This window comes from Equus quagga, chromosome 13, assembly GCF_021613505.1.
Source record: "Equus quagga isolate Etosha38 chromosome 13, UCLA_HA_Equagga_1.0, whole genome shotgun sequence".
In the NCBI taxonomy this organism is placed as follows: domain Eukaryota; kingdom Metazoa; phylum Chordata; class Mammalia; order Perissodactyla; family Equidae; genus Equus; species Equus quagga.
The window spans coordinates 15,103,180-15,117,880 of NC_060279.1; the positions used below are offsets into that span (position 1 = coordinate 15,103,180).

Here is a 14,701-nt window from a genome sequence, read left to right on the forward strand (position 1 = left end):
TCTATCTTCAAACGCTGACTGTGAAAGCCACTTGTAAATCAGAACAGATGATTAACTGTTAGGAGACAAAGTACTAAACGTGAAAACGTGAGGCCTACTTGGTCCAAAGAATAAACAAAACCCCCAAAGCGAAGGGCTTTTCTGAAGAAATGAGTGATGTAGGGCTTAACACCACTTTTTGAGGGTGGTGGCGATGTTGTCATTTTTAAAGAATGGAATGTTTTTCCACTTTAAGTTGAAATCCCTGCTTTATGTCACTTTAGAAAAGATTTAAGTAGAAATAAGCTGGGACAAAGATGGCTTTAAAGTAAAAAAACACCTTTCAAGAAAGCTTTTCTAAACCCACTTACACTCTTTATCTTTCAGACTCTCTTCACACACCTATTAGTTCAACTAATTAAAGCAGGATCTATTCTTGAAGCAAACAAAAAAACCCAAAGTAAGACAATTTCTTCCCTACAAAGTGTCTTTTTCTTTCATTTGTTCAATTTATTTTTATTTACCTGTGAATATATTTTCCAATATGCTTACACAAAATCCAAAGAAGAAAGGAAACAGAAAATTCAAAAACGTGGGCAAATCATTCACAACTCATCATCGTAGCAAAAGCATTTTGTTCAGGGTCCACTAGGAATTTTTGAAAATGGACACAATTCTAAAAGCCAAGTAAAAAATGTACAGAGAGCAGTTTTTCCTATGTTACAATTTCTGTAGCTCTAATGTGTGCTAACCTGCTGTTACTACGGCACTAATTCCAAAAAGCTCCATATGAATAGGAGATATTTTAATAAGACTCTCAGAACAATTACCAATGTATAAAATATTCTATAGTTCAATGTAATCGTTTTACAGCTTTTATATTAAAAGAATCAGATAAAATTTCAAAGTCTCTACCATTTTTAGTTCTAATTTTAAATGTGCATTTTATGGCTAAGATAAGCTATTAACAAGAATTACTACAGAGTTAAAATGATGTGTGATATACTTACACAAGGCACATACCAGAACCACCTAATAGTTAAGTAAGAAAACATAATATTAACATATCTACACAAGATGTATAGATAATTTCTACTTCTCAACCAGGTTCCTGTTTAACCCAATAGGGTGCCATCAACTAATGCTAAAGTATAAATCCTTAGCTGTTTCAATGGGAAAGCAGACAAGCAACACATTTTACTGTTAATGGGAGTTATATTTTAAATTTCCCATATGTGGTGCCAAAAATTTACTTTAGGGGAAACACCTATGACTGGACCTCAGCAGAGATTTTCACTTGGGATATATTTTCCTGCAGGGTGGCACCACAGAGCAATGTTAAAGAGGATGAGGTGCTCTCAGACATTTACACTACGCTTTTTAACAGGTTTTTTGACCTGTGATGTAATTAATTTTTGTAACACATTATTTTAATGGTACACTAATTAACCTTGAATTAGAATGATTTTTCTGACAATGACTTTCCATGGAAGCACTGAAGATATCTACATTAAGACCATCAAATGATTAATATTTTTATACAGTATTAAGAAGCTCAAAAACAAGAGCAGGATGAAACATACTTGTAAATAAGCATAGATAAAATAAACCAGGCTTTGGAATTTTTGCCTTCAAACTGTTCTATATTTAAATGAACAAAGACCAGTACAACTAGGTGTCTGAATGTCCTAACTCTTTACCTCTTCAAATTATAAGGTTCCCGTAAATATGCTCTAATTTAAGATGAATTATTAGTTCAAGTAATAACATAACTAGTAAATCGCAGAGATGGTATCCTCATACCCATTTACGACAAAACCAGGAAATAAATACCTGTGGTTTCTTTCCTTTCTTTTTGTTAACCACAAACATAGCTGTACCAATACAATGCAATTATTAAATTATTTTAGATACAGGATTCCATAATCTCTCCTTCAGAAGGAAAACCAGGAATTAGGTGCATGTTAAAGTTATAGTTGCTTAAAGACTTTATCCAAATTTAGGAATTATTTCACTATTTTTATAAATAATTGTTTTAACTCCTACGAATGATATAATCTCTTACAAATTTTCAAGTTAAATTTATATTTACTGCTACTACAAAAGCTGACAATTCTTTGTTTGTCTGTTTCTAGTTTTAACAACTCTTCTGAAAAAATACCCCAGAAGTAGTCAGGAGAGAAGGGGGAAAGCCATTATCAAAAGGAATCTTTGTTAGGCCATGAGAAGACCACAAGCACTGTTTGGAGAACTCTGGATAAATTCCGGAATTCAAATACAGTAAAACACCGGGGGTAAAAAAGAGTTCTCATCTATTAACCAAGGGTGCACATACTGTGCCCTCAGACAGACGAATGACTCTAAAGTGCTTCACAAGTGCAGGCTGGCAGCAAACCTATTAAGCGGTGTTACTTTCACACCTTCTGGAAATACAAAGTGGGTCTTAATGTTTGAAATGCCTCTTTGATGGCCTAAGTCACTCGTCCTTAACCATTCCGAATCTGTTTCAAGTTACATTTTCTCCTGGATATTACAAATTAAATGAAAAGAGACTGTATTTTTTTAAAATGAGTCTTGATGTTCTTACGGTATTTTGAGAACAGATACAAAGCTCGTACACCATACATACAGAAGACAAAAATATGGCAAAGATGGTATGTTTAAATTTTTAAGAGTTGTCACTTGGCCATTCTATTAAAGATGATATGGTAAAGTACTGTCTAATTAACACATGAAACTGCAGACAGGTTGACTTGAATTTCTCTCTGCAAAAAAACTGGTTTCAACTTACAACTGTAGTAGAGATTGACATCAGCTACCAATACCTTGTAAGGTCTCCATCCCCTCTCTCCTATCCCTATGTCCTACCCTTTGCCGCTGTGCTGCTGTAGCAGCTGGCTACAGCGAGAACTCCCCACCTGCGACCACCAGAAACTACACAAAGCCTCCTATTTCCACCTCTCTCTCAATAGTGAACCAACAATGTTTCAAAAACTTAAGGACAGGAGTAGGACTGGGAGGCAGTTTAAGATCTCGAGATACACCTAGCATGGAAGCCAGTGGCTACCTATGGGATAATTTATTTACCAGCATTAAAAGAAAACCACACGCCAATATGCGTGATACACTTTAAAATCACCAACTACTTGATCTCTTTCACTGGCCAAGTTCTAAGGTAAAGAGAAATGGTGTTGCTGAGTTATCAGGGAATTGAGAAGGATTTTAAACATACTACTTTTAAAAATCCCTTCAAGTGGGGGCCGGCCCTGTGGCCTAGAGGTTAAGTTTGGCGAACTCCACAGGTTTGGATCCTGGGTGTGGACCTACAGCACTCCTCAGCCATCCCGTGGCAGCAACCCACATGAAAACTAGAGGAAGACTGGCACAGACGGTAGCTCAGGGAAAATCTTCCTCAGCAAAAAAAAATCTCTTCACAAGTACTTACTAAGCCATAACGTTAGTGCCTTAAAGGTGAAGGAATAAGCAAGGGAAATACTACTCCATCCTGCATAAAATAATAACAACAGCATTAATAATAAGTTGCCATGAAAACAGCCCAGAAGTCCATCATAAGACAATGGATAAATAAATGACATACTTATCTTAAAAGAAAAACCAAACCAATACTGAATTTTAGTTGATGTGCATGCTGAAGCATTTAGAAGGAAGTGTATTATCTGCAAAATACTCTGAAATGCATCAAAAATAAGACAGATCGATGGATGGATAGAGATGGATAGTGATAAAGAAAGCATAGTAAAATATTAGTGGTAGAATCTAGGTGATAGGATATAGATGTCCACTGCAAAATTCTTTCAACTTTTCCATTATGCTTAAAATTTTTCAAGTATTGAAAAAAATCAAACAAAAATTTGTACACCCATGTTCATAGCAACATTATTCACAATAACCAAAATATGAAAGCAACCCAAGCGTCCATAGACGGATATTTGGATAAACAAAATGCAGTATACTCACGTAATAGAATATTCTTCAGTTTTAAAAAGAAAGGAAACTCTGGCACATGCTATAACATGGATGAACCTTGAAGACATTATGCTAAGTGAAATAAACCAGTCACAAAAGGACAAATATTGTATAATTCCATTTATATGAGATATCTAGAGTAGCCAGATTCATGGAGACAGAAAGTACAACAGTGGCCACCAGGGGCTGGGGGAAGGTGGGAATGCGGAGTTAGTGCTTAATGAGGACAGAGTTTCGTTCTGGGAAGATGAAAAAGTTCTGGAGATGAATAGTGGTGATGTTTGCACAACAATGCAAATATATTCAGTGCTACAGAACTATACATTTAAAAATGGTAAAAATCATAAATTTTATGTTATGTATATTTTACCACAATAAAAAACAAACAAAAAATAGTTGCCAGAGCTCATAAGATTTCAACTACTTTCACTATTTTCTGATTTTGTATTAAATATGAGTTTCTGATGTAAAGTATTACCATAGGCTTGATTTTTAAACAGTGCTGACTGTATTAAAGCAAATGAGCATAATTTGACAATTTAGAATGCATTTCTCAATTATTAATGTGAATGAACAAAGTTCTTTCAAATTAATATTATAGTCAGCTACACAACCAAAATAAAATACACTCAAACAGAGAAAGTTAAAGAGGATGGATTTTTTTTCCTTTCTCAAATCTTAAATAAAAGCACAAATTTAGCCTCAGTATACTGATTCTGCCTCTTAAACCTTCTGATTCTTTGTTAGGTTAATACTCAGTTTCGCCACATTTTACAGCAGTTTCTCAAGCCAAAAGCATGTAAATTCTATTCTGACATGAGCCACAGATTTAAAACAAAGCAAGAAGGGAAAGGAATGGAGTCAAGAGAAAGGTGATCTCCTTCAAAGCATTTGAAAAAAATCAATAAACATACGGAAAATGGTGTAACAATTATACCTTCAAAAGGACAGAAATGAAAGAACTAAAGAAGCAGCTCAATTAAAGAGGAATTTGGGAGTCATACGATAAGAACCTATGAAAAACCAATGAACTGTTTAAAGGCTTTTGGGGGAACTGATGACAGAGAGCTGCACTGGAATAACGTCATCTATTTTCTTCAAATATTATTACACTGCTACATTTGTTCTAAAATTTAAATTAATGGAAAGATTTAAAAGACTTTAAATACGGTACCATCAATAAGCACGTATTTAGTGTCTACTGTATATGTCACTCATCTGAGAAATAATGTGTCTGACAAGAATAATGCAGCCATAATTTATATCTGATCATTGATAAGAAATGTTCCGCTCATATCTTAAATATATCTTACAAATTATTTAAATCATTCTTTACTCTTAAAGGACATTTTCTTGGAAAAACTGTAAATATCTGGCCTGTGTGAAGAGCTTTTTAAATATGGCTCAAAGAAAAACTGAACCACCACTTAAAAAAATTAATAGGCTTTGAGATCTTCTCCTTCACATTTCTCTTCATATTATCTACCTCAATTTGCAAACGTTTCTGCAAATGGCTAAAATATAATAAAAGTTGTAATTTAAATAAAAAATGAGTACATATAACACCATAATGCTATAAGCTTGGACCTTGAAACATCTGAAATACAGTTTCCTGAATAGTGAGTATAACTACAAAACTTTTTTATATTGTGTGAAATACAGACAATGTCCTAATTACTACATCAGTAGGAAACACCAAGTAATTTTTTAAAATTAGAAATACATGCCTTACTATATTAGTAGTAATTACAACTTGAATAAATAAAAAATATATGCCAGGAACTATACTTATGCATAATAAAATAACTTCATTATGAAATATAAGTATTTTATTTAAAAGACATTTTATATATAATCATGTGCTATGATAGTTACAGATCCAAATATATGCACTTCAGGCAATATAACAATTCTGTTTATTTCAATATGTGGGAATACAAATGTGGCTTATCATTTTATGACTATAACTAAATTTCTTTATATGCTCATAGCAAATTTTAAGTGCAATAAATGTAATTTTTAATCATCTAAGGGCAAGACTGAAATTGGATTGAAACTGCTGGATGAACATTTAAAGAAAGTCCTAGACGATCCCAAAGAATAGCAGGCAATCAGTAGTGAAACATCTGAAGTTCAAATATCAGACAGATAAACACAAAGAAGAACTGGATGTCCTTTCAAAACTGGAATTGCTACTCAACTCATTATAGTAGGGAAATGTCTTTCTTCTGATAAAAGGTTAAAAGTATTTAGCTAGAAACTTAATTTTGAGGTTATATACTTTTGGTCCATCATCAAGGTTTACCAAGTTGTTGTTTTATTTGCTAGAACTTCAAATGTCATGAAGCAGTACCATTTATTTTACTTAGGATGTTAAGTTTGATTCAATTTTAAGCTCCCATCTCCCTCAAGTTCTTAAATTAATTCGCACAAATCCCTGATTAATAATAAAAGGGCTTGCTATCAGTATTCAAAGCCCAGCCTGAGTTGTCATGGCTGAGAGGACAGAAATCTGCTTGGAGCAATGAGAGAACCCAACTGAATTCTTGGCGTCTCAGTCTATGAATGTGTAAGCACTTCATCTGCTCATGGAAACACCGTGTTGCGGCAGGCTGGGCGTACAGGTAGCTGCCTGGGTAACAAACGGGAAGACCTGGGAAGCTGTACTACATCAAAGTAACAGATGACAGAAGCGGCACGTTTTAAAAGGGCTCCTTTTATTTTTCACCAAAAAAATGTGGTATTTAGTGTAAGCTATTCGTGTTCTGACCTTTACTTTATCCCTATCACTGCTGTCCAACGGTCTCTGCGAAGGTCACGTGTGGATCTCACTTTCAGTACTGTTTTATAAAAGAAATTGCCGCAAATCAGAGCATAACACTAGCAGAGCCAACTGGAAATTTCTTATCCTTCTTAAATCCAGTGGTGAAAAGAACACTCTTTCAGACCTGCATTTCCACCTAGTAGTTGTCTGTATTTGAGCAAATAATATGAACTAGTTCCTGCTTGTAAAATGAAGACAACATCGACCTCAGAGGGTTGTTGTGAAGATAATATGGTAATAAGTGAAAGTACTCTGTAAACTATAACACACACAATATAAAGCATTATTATTTGAAAGATGGAAAATTCTAATAGGGATCATAAAGTACATACATAATACTTTCCAGTGAAAAAATGACCTTGAAAAGTTAACTGGGCTTCCAGTTCCAATGTAAGGAGCTTAGAAGTTGTCACTCCATCTAAACAACCAGCAGAAAGCTGACAGACTGAAAAATCAACTGTTCTTCTTGGGTCCATAAAGGAGGGGAGGAGACAGGGCCACGACTGCCCCAGGACTAGAGCGACAGGGGAACTTGACTTCCCGGAGAAGAGCCTCACAGGGGGAGCCACCGGAACCAGAGCCAGGTAGGAAAACCCGACTGTAATTGACAAGCTGCTGGAGGCTCAGTGGCGACAATGCTGAGAGCTAAAGGCTCCAGGAGGATCTGGTGGTAGGGTGAACTCCTTAACATTGGAAGATTTACCTCCAGGAGCTTGACCAGGTTCCCAGCGTAAACATCAGAAAAAAATCTCCTTGGGCTTCTGGTAGATGGAGGGGGAAAGGAACCATTTTGAAATACAGTTGTGCTTTGCTTAAAGACAGGGATACATTATGAGAAATGCATTGTTAGGCAATTTTGTCAGTACGGGAACATCACAAAGTATACTTACACAAACCTAGATGGTATAGCCTACTACCCACCTAGGCTATATGGTACTAATCTTATGGGATCACCATTGTATACGCAGTCTGTCCTTGACCAAAACATGGTTACGTGATGTCATGACTGTGTTCCAGAACGCTCGGTTCTTCTTAACAGGGCCTGCCCTCATGGCAAAACTAGTTCACCAGTGCTTAACCTGCTGGGGTGTTATCAGAGCCTAATAAAGGGCTTATTAGCAGACTGAACATGGGTGAGGCAAGAATCTCTGAGCTAGAAGATGTATCAATAGAATCGTCGAAAACTGAAAAGCAAAGAGAACAGAGACTGAGAAAAATAGAACAGTATCTCTAAGAAGTGTGGGACAATTACAAAAGGCATAATATACACAGAATGGGAATACCAGAAGGAAAAGAAAGGAGAAAGGAATAGAAGAAACACCTGAAACGATGACTAAATTTCCCCAAATTCATGCTAGACACCAAGCCACAGACCAGGAAGCTCAGAGAACACCAAGCAAGATAAATGCCAAAAAAACTACACCTAGGCATATCATTTTCAAATTACAGAAAATCAAAAATAAGGAAAATTCCTGAAAGAAGCCAGAGGAAAAAAAATCTTACTTATAGACTAACAAACATAAGAATTATATCAGATTTCTCCTCAGAAATCATGCAACCAAGAAGAGAGTGGAGTGAAATATTTAAGGTGTTGAGGAAAAAAACCCCACCAACACAGACTTCTGTATCCTGAGAAATTATCCTTCAAAGGTGAAGAAATAAAGACTTTCTCAGACAAACAAAAATTGAGGAAATTTGTTGCTGGTAGACCCACTTTGCAAGAAATGTTAAAAGTCCTCTAGAGAGAAGGAAAATAATATAGGTCAGGAAGTTGGATCTACATAAAGAAAGGAAGAGTACTGAAGAAGAAATAAGTGAAAGTAAAATAAAAACTTTAAATTTTCTTATTTTTCACTGATCTACAGGTAACAGTTTGTTCAAAATAACAGCAACATTTGATTATATGCTTATGTATCTATCTTATGTATATATAGATATGTATACATACACTTTATATATGCTTATATAGAAGTGAAAAGAGTGACAGAAATGATACAATGGACAGGAGGGAGGAAGTAGAATTATTTTGTTATCATTAAGGAACACTACTTGTGAAATGGTATCATGTTATTTGAAAGTGGACTTGGATTAGTCATAAACGTATATTGCAAACTCTAGGGCAAACACTAAAAAAGGTTAAAAAAAAGGCTAAGAAATGAGAGAAAACAGAATCCTATAAAATGCTCAGTTAAAATCACAAAAGGCAGAAAAACAGTCAAGAAAAAACAGGATCAAAGAACAAGGACAACAGACAGAAAATGGTAAGAAATATGCTGGATATTAATTGAACTATATCAGTATTCCCTTTGAATGTCAATGGTCCATAGGTATCAATTAAAAGATTGCCAGAATGGATCAAAAACACAACCCAACCATATGTAGGCTACAGGAAACCCACTTTAAATATTAAGACACGTATAGATTAAAAGTAAGTGGATGGAGGAAAATATACCAACTAATACAAATAAAAGAAAGCAGGAGTAATCTTATTAATTTCAGTCAGAACAAACTTCAAAGTAAGGAAAGTTATTAGAGATAAAGAAGGGCATTACATAATGATAAAGGTGTCAGTTCTCCAAGAAGACATAACATTTCTTAACATGTATGCAGCTAACAATAGAGCATCGTTCATTGCTGGTGGGAATGCAAAATGGTACAGGCATTTTAGAAAACAGTTTGGTGGTTTCTTACAAAATTAAACATACTCTTACATACAAACATATGATCTTGCAATCACACTCGGATTTTACCCAAAGGAGCTGAAAACCTACGTCCACAAAAAAACCTGCACATGGATGTTTATAGCAGCCTGAAATAATCCTCATGTTAAAGAAACACATTTTGGGATAACAAATTTTGTTCCCCTTCAGTATACTCTGATGTTCGCGCAAGGACGAAATTGCCTAATGATGCATTTCTCAGAACATATCTCCATCATCAAGTGACACATGACTATAAATGTTTTTAGCCACTGAAATTTTGAGTTGTTTTTTGCTACAGCAAAAGCTCACTAATACACACTGTACAACCCATAGCTTAGCAATGAACGATATTTACATAGTCACAAAAATGTAATTATATTATAATCATATTATAATTAACTATATTACATTTTTATTATAATTAATTATATAATACACATTGATTCAATAGAGATTCAATCAGAAATCTGAAACTAAAAGTTGTGATATAACTATGTTAGGAGGGTGGGGAGTGAGTTTGAGGGGAAGATGAGTAAAACAGCCAAATCCTAATATAACAGAAGAAAATAATGCCTAAAGTTGGAAAAATCAAGAGATACAAGTGTATTATTTAGAAATACGTCAATAAATTGCAAAAGAAACAACTAAAAGGACTGAAGGTTTTGCCTCAAGGGAGCTAGAATCAAATGTGAGAAGGACACAGGGAGGGAGTACTTTTTTGTTATATGACTAACAGTACTATTTGATTTTCTTGGAACTATCAACATGTATTAATTTTACAAAAATCTTAACTCACAAGCACAAAAATAAAAAACAACGATACAATCAAGGGAAGATCATGCCTGATTTACTAAAAATTTCTGATCCTGAAAGTCGAAAAAAAAAGAACCCTAGTTGGAATCAGAAGACCTGGTTTTATTATTTCACCATCTGGCTTCTACTTTTCTCTAGCTACATCTTTCCTGGCTCTGTCTCTTTTAATACTTAGGGGAGAACAAACAGCATTACTGGTCCCCCCTTACTGTAGAATTATAGTCTTATATTTTCAGTTCCAGATGTCACTGACAAAAAATTACAGGAAAGATGCTGCCTAAAAGCGAGATAAGATAATATTAAGGGCTAACCTGTATAGAGAGCTCTCAATTAATACATAAGTTGATTATTTATCTGCTCTACACATTATCTACGATCACTGCATGTCCTCTTCTTAACAGGTGCCACCTTTTGGTCATCTCAATCATCTTTTACTGCATTATCAAAGAATGAGAAAAATGATTAAAAGTAAACTAGTAAATGTTGCTCCTTTTTTAACAATGATAATTCAGGGACAGTTTAAACTCGGTATGTGAATGATTTTACTCACAAAACAAACAAATTAAGTAGTAATATATTTTACAAAATAATTTAGTATAAGATCCCTTTACACAGTGGGCCCACATTTAAATTACTGGATTTACCAAAATTCTGACACAGTTTTCCAGAAAAATATTTACTGAGCAAAGGACAAAACACCTATCTAAGGTATAATGATAGAAGACACTAAAGCTATTTATAAATATTTTTATATTACCTATAGATTTCGCTTATTATGTTAATAGTCCTCCCTTTAATATGAACAAATAGAGTTATGTGCTGCAAGTTTCAGCTAGTAACTTCTACAACAGGGACTGAAATATGAGGAATGCAGACACAAAGTATCTTAACTGGGTTTATTCTGATATACTCTTAACCATATTGTACTTTGAGTTATAGTTCATAGGCCTGCCATGTAGAGGTTAAGTTGGCATACTCTGCTTCGGCAGCCTGGGGTTCACAGGTTTGGATCCTGGGCGCAGACCTATACATCACTCATCAAGCCACGCTGTGGTGGGTCCACACACAAAATAGAGGAAGACTGCCACAGACGTTAGCTCAGGGTCAATCTTACTCACTGAAAATAAATAAATAAATAGGCAGTACCGTTTAAAAGAAAAAGAAAAGCAAAAAGTATTGGGGCAGAACAAGAAACCACAGGAAAACAATGAACAGGGTGTGTTTTTCATACCTCTTCATCTTTCATATTCACATCCACATTTTTCGATTTGATGACTTTGGTTATATGGTCAATGTTGTTTTCCCTGCAGTAATCAAATATGTTTTTGTCTTCTTCCCTAATTAGAGTAAAAACAGAAAAAGTGTCTTACCAGGTAATATATAAAAGTTACATATTTTTAATACAACCTGTTTGCTGCTTACAAACATTAATGGAATCTGTTTTTATGAAGACTTTTACATGAAAAATAATGGATTTTCGATAAGATAACACATGCAACCTCTGAAAAGACTAAAGCTCTTAGTAACAATGGTAGGGAAGAGCTTCATCTGCTTTAACGAGCTACATTAGTCACTAATATACCATCTTGAATAGATTTTCTCAGTGCTTTCTCTCCCCAGTTACCTTTACACACCGGCAGCACACATTTCCTCTGACTCACAATTTTCAATTGTAGCACTGCAGTAAAAAGGTCACTTACTATTGTCTGCGCAGAGGTATCAAAAGATGAGGACACAGCTTACTACTTGTCTCACAGGATAACAGAATGATAAGCTGCTTGCTACCCAAGTGTAAAATAGATATACTAAAGTAATTTTCTTAAGGGTAAGATAATTATAGCATCACAAAATTCAGAAATCCTTCATGAGCTAACAGAAACAAAGACTGGGAACAAAAACTGGGAAGCATACTATGTACCCAGCACTATTCTAAGTGTATCAAGGTACTAATTCATTTACTCTTATCCAACAACTTCGCTTCAGACAAAGAAACAGGTAAGGAGAGATTATATGACCTGCAAAACGGCATTGCATTTATCAAAGGTAGAACAAGAGCTAGGATGCACTCAGATCAACTGGTTTTGTATACAGTACATTTTTCTATCATATCAAGCTACATCTTGACTAATCAGCTGTCATATATACCAGAAGCTAACACAGAAGTTCTTAATATAAGGTCTATGAGTTCTCTAAAATGGTATAGAGAAGTATCTGTGTAAACGCACATGCAGTTTTGAGTGTGTTGTATGTGTGTGTGTTGGGGGGGGAGCTTCAATGATATTCTCAAAAGGATGGAGACTCCCAAAAGGATCAGTAATTTGGAATATTAACAATGAAACCATTCTATATGTGAACAAGCATTTTCTGGACAGGCATAAAAGAATGCAACCCGAGTTCCAAAAATTATAACTAGTGTGTTTTATAACGTGTACAAGGCCATAGCTTCCCTTCACCAGAAATTAACGCACCTGGCCCAAGGAGTTAATTCCAGTGAGAGGTAATTAACTTAAAACACACTATGTTGGCATTAACCACCTAAGCTTTCTCTATGCAGCTCATGTATTTAACTGAGCACCTACTATGCAAGGCACTCAGCAAGATTCTATTGACAACAGATAAGAATAAGCAAGAAACGTTGCATTCAATACATGTACAGTATAGTTGAGATGATAAAATCTATCCACCATTAACATCAGGCAAAACTGGATCTTTAAAAAGGCCTGTAAGAGTACAAAGGAGAAACAGCCTGCTTCAAGCTGGAGGAAATGAGGTAGGCTTCCAAGAAGAAATCATGTTTAAAAGGAATATATGGTCTCTTGAAAATGTCCATTTTGCAAAAGAGAAAATGCTTTCCCAGATTACTTATTTTGAAAGAAAACGGAATAGTCTGAGGCCAAAACCCCAGAAAGGAGAAGTCTAATTTTTGAAATTAAAGCTGCATATAATACCACTTTAGCTGTATTTAACTATCATAAAAAACACACTATCCATGAAAAAGTGCACTCAGAATTCCCACTTGGGAATAACAGGGATCCATTTTCCTCCAACCCAATAGCAGAGACCCTTCTAATTCAAGCAGCAGCAACTTCAAGTGTAAGAGAAAGGACTGTGTCATTTTAAATCATAACGAAAAAATATACTATTCACCAATTGTTCTGAATTTGAAAATAACGGGGAGTAGGTGGTGGAGCACAGAAAGGCATGTAAGGAGGACTCTTGGGATGTGAGTTATCCACACCCAGTAATATGTAAGGGTTTTTTCATAGGTGAGAGGACCTTCTGAGTGGTTCCTCTTCCTGAATCCCAAATGTGTGTGCATACCTACACCATAAGCTGTAAAAGAGTAAACACAGTTAAAACATTTAAATTTTTAATTTTGCTTAATATATTTTCAATGTTTCTTATACACATTTGTATCAATTATTTTATTTTGGCATGTGAATTTTTTTGAGGGCAGGGGGCATTTTTTCATCTGAAAACCTGTTTATCATCTGTAGTTTATTTATCATCACTAAATATGTCAGGCACATAGAGGTATTTATTAAATATTTCAAGGTAGAGTACACAATGTAAATTAAATACCAAAAATAAATTCAATAAGGTCACCACAAGTGTGCTACAAAACTGAGTGACTAATATAAAAAAAAACTAAGTGATACTCCTGCATTTAGTTGTTAAATATAGTTATCTACCCCGACTCCAAGTTTTGACTATCTTACTTGCCAGCAACCAAGCTGTCTTTATACAATGTCACCACCTAGTGGCCAAAATGGAGAAACATCTGGAGCAACATTTTCCCACATCTCCTTTCTTGTCCCCTAACAAGATTAGACGTCCAACATACAAATCAAACTCTCTTCTCCCCTTGCGTTGCCCTGTTCGTACAGCCTTCCAGAGGCAATATCTCCCTCCATATCCATACTTAACTTAAACGAAACGTGCAAATTAATTCAACCATTACCAAATATGGTAGAGCCTTAAGAAATGTTAGTGCCTTTCTACATCTTCTTACTTTATCTTCCTTTCTTATGATTCTTGCCCAATTATCTTTCTCCCTCTCTTTGCTGAAAGTGAGTGATACAATTACCATATCCATTCTCTAGGGACGAGTATAGCTATGTTTGTGGTGCTACGCTCAAGGATGTCCCACATTCCCCTTAGCACAAGACAGAAAGTCTCTCTTTAGATTACTCCAAATTTTCTGAAATGGACAGAAAATACATTTATGTATCTGAAGGAAAAAATCACTGGCTTTCTTTGAAATTTTTTTGAAATATAAGGACACATTCCTACAGAAAAGAGTGATGGCGATTAAGTATGTTTGCCCTTCTACAGGAAGAGTAGATCCTTGCCTACTCCTAAAAATGCACCACTTTCTACAAAGATTGCATTTTCC

At 35.1% G+C, this 14,701-nt stretch overlaps 1 protein-coding gene across 1 annotated transcript in view; it reads right to left on the reverse strand.

The window, feature by feature from the left end:
- ACBD6 (acyl-CoA binding domain containing 6) overlaps positions 1–14,701 on the reverse strand; it is a 179,689-nt gene that overhangs the window by 98,154 nt on the left and 66,834 nt on the right. The window contains exon 5 of the mRNA XM_046684208.1: positions 11,537–11,642. Within this exon, the coding sequence (XP_046540164.1) occupies positions 11,537–11,642 (106 nt within the window). The remainder of the gene's footprint in view (positions 1–11,536; positions 11,643–14,701) is intronic.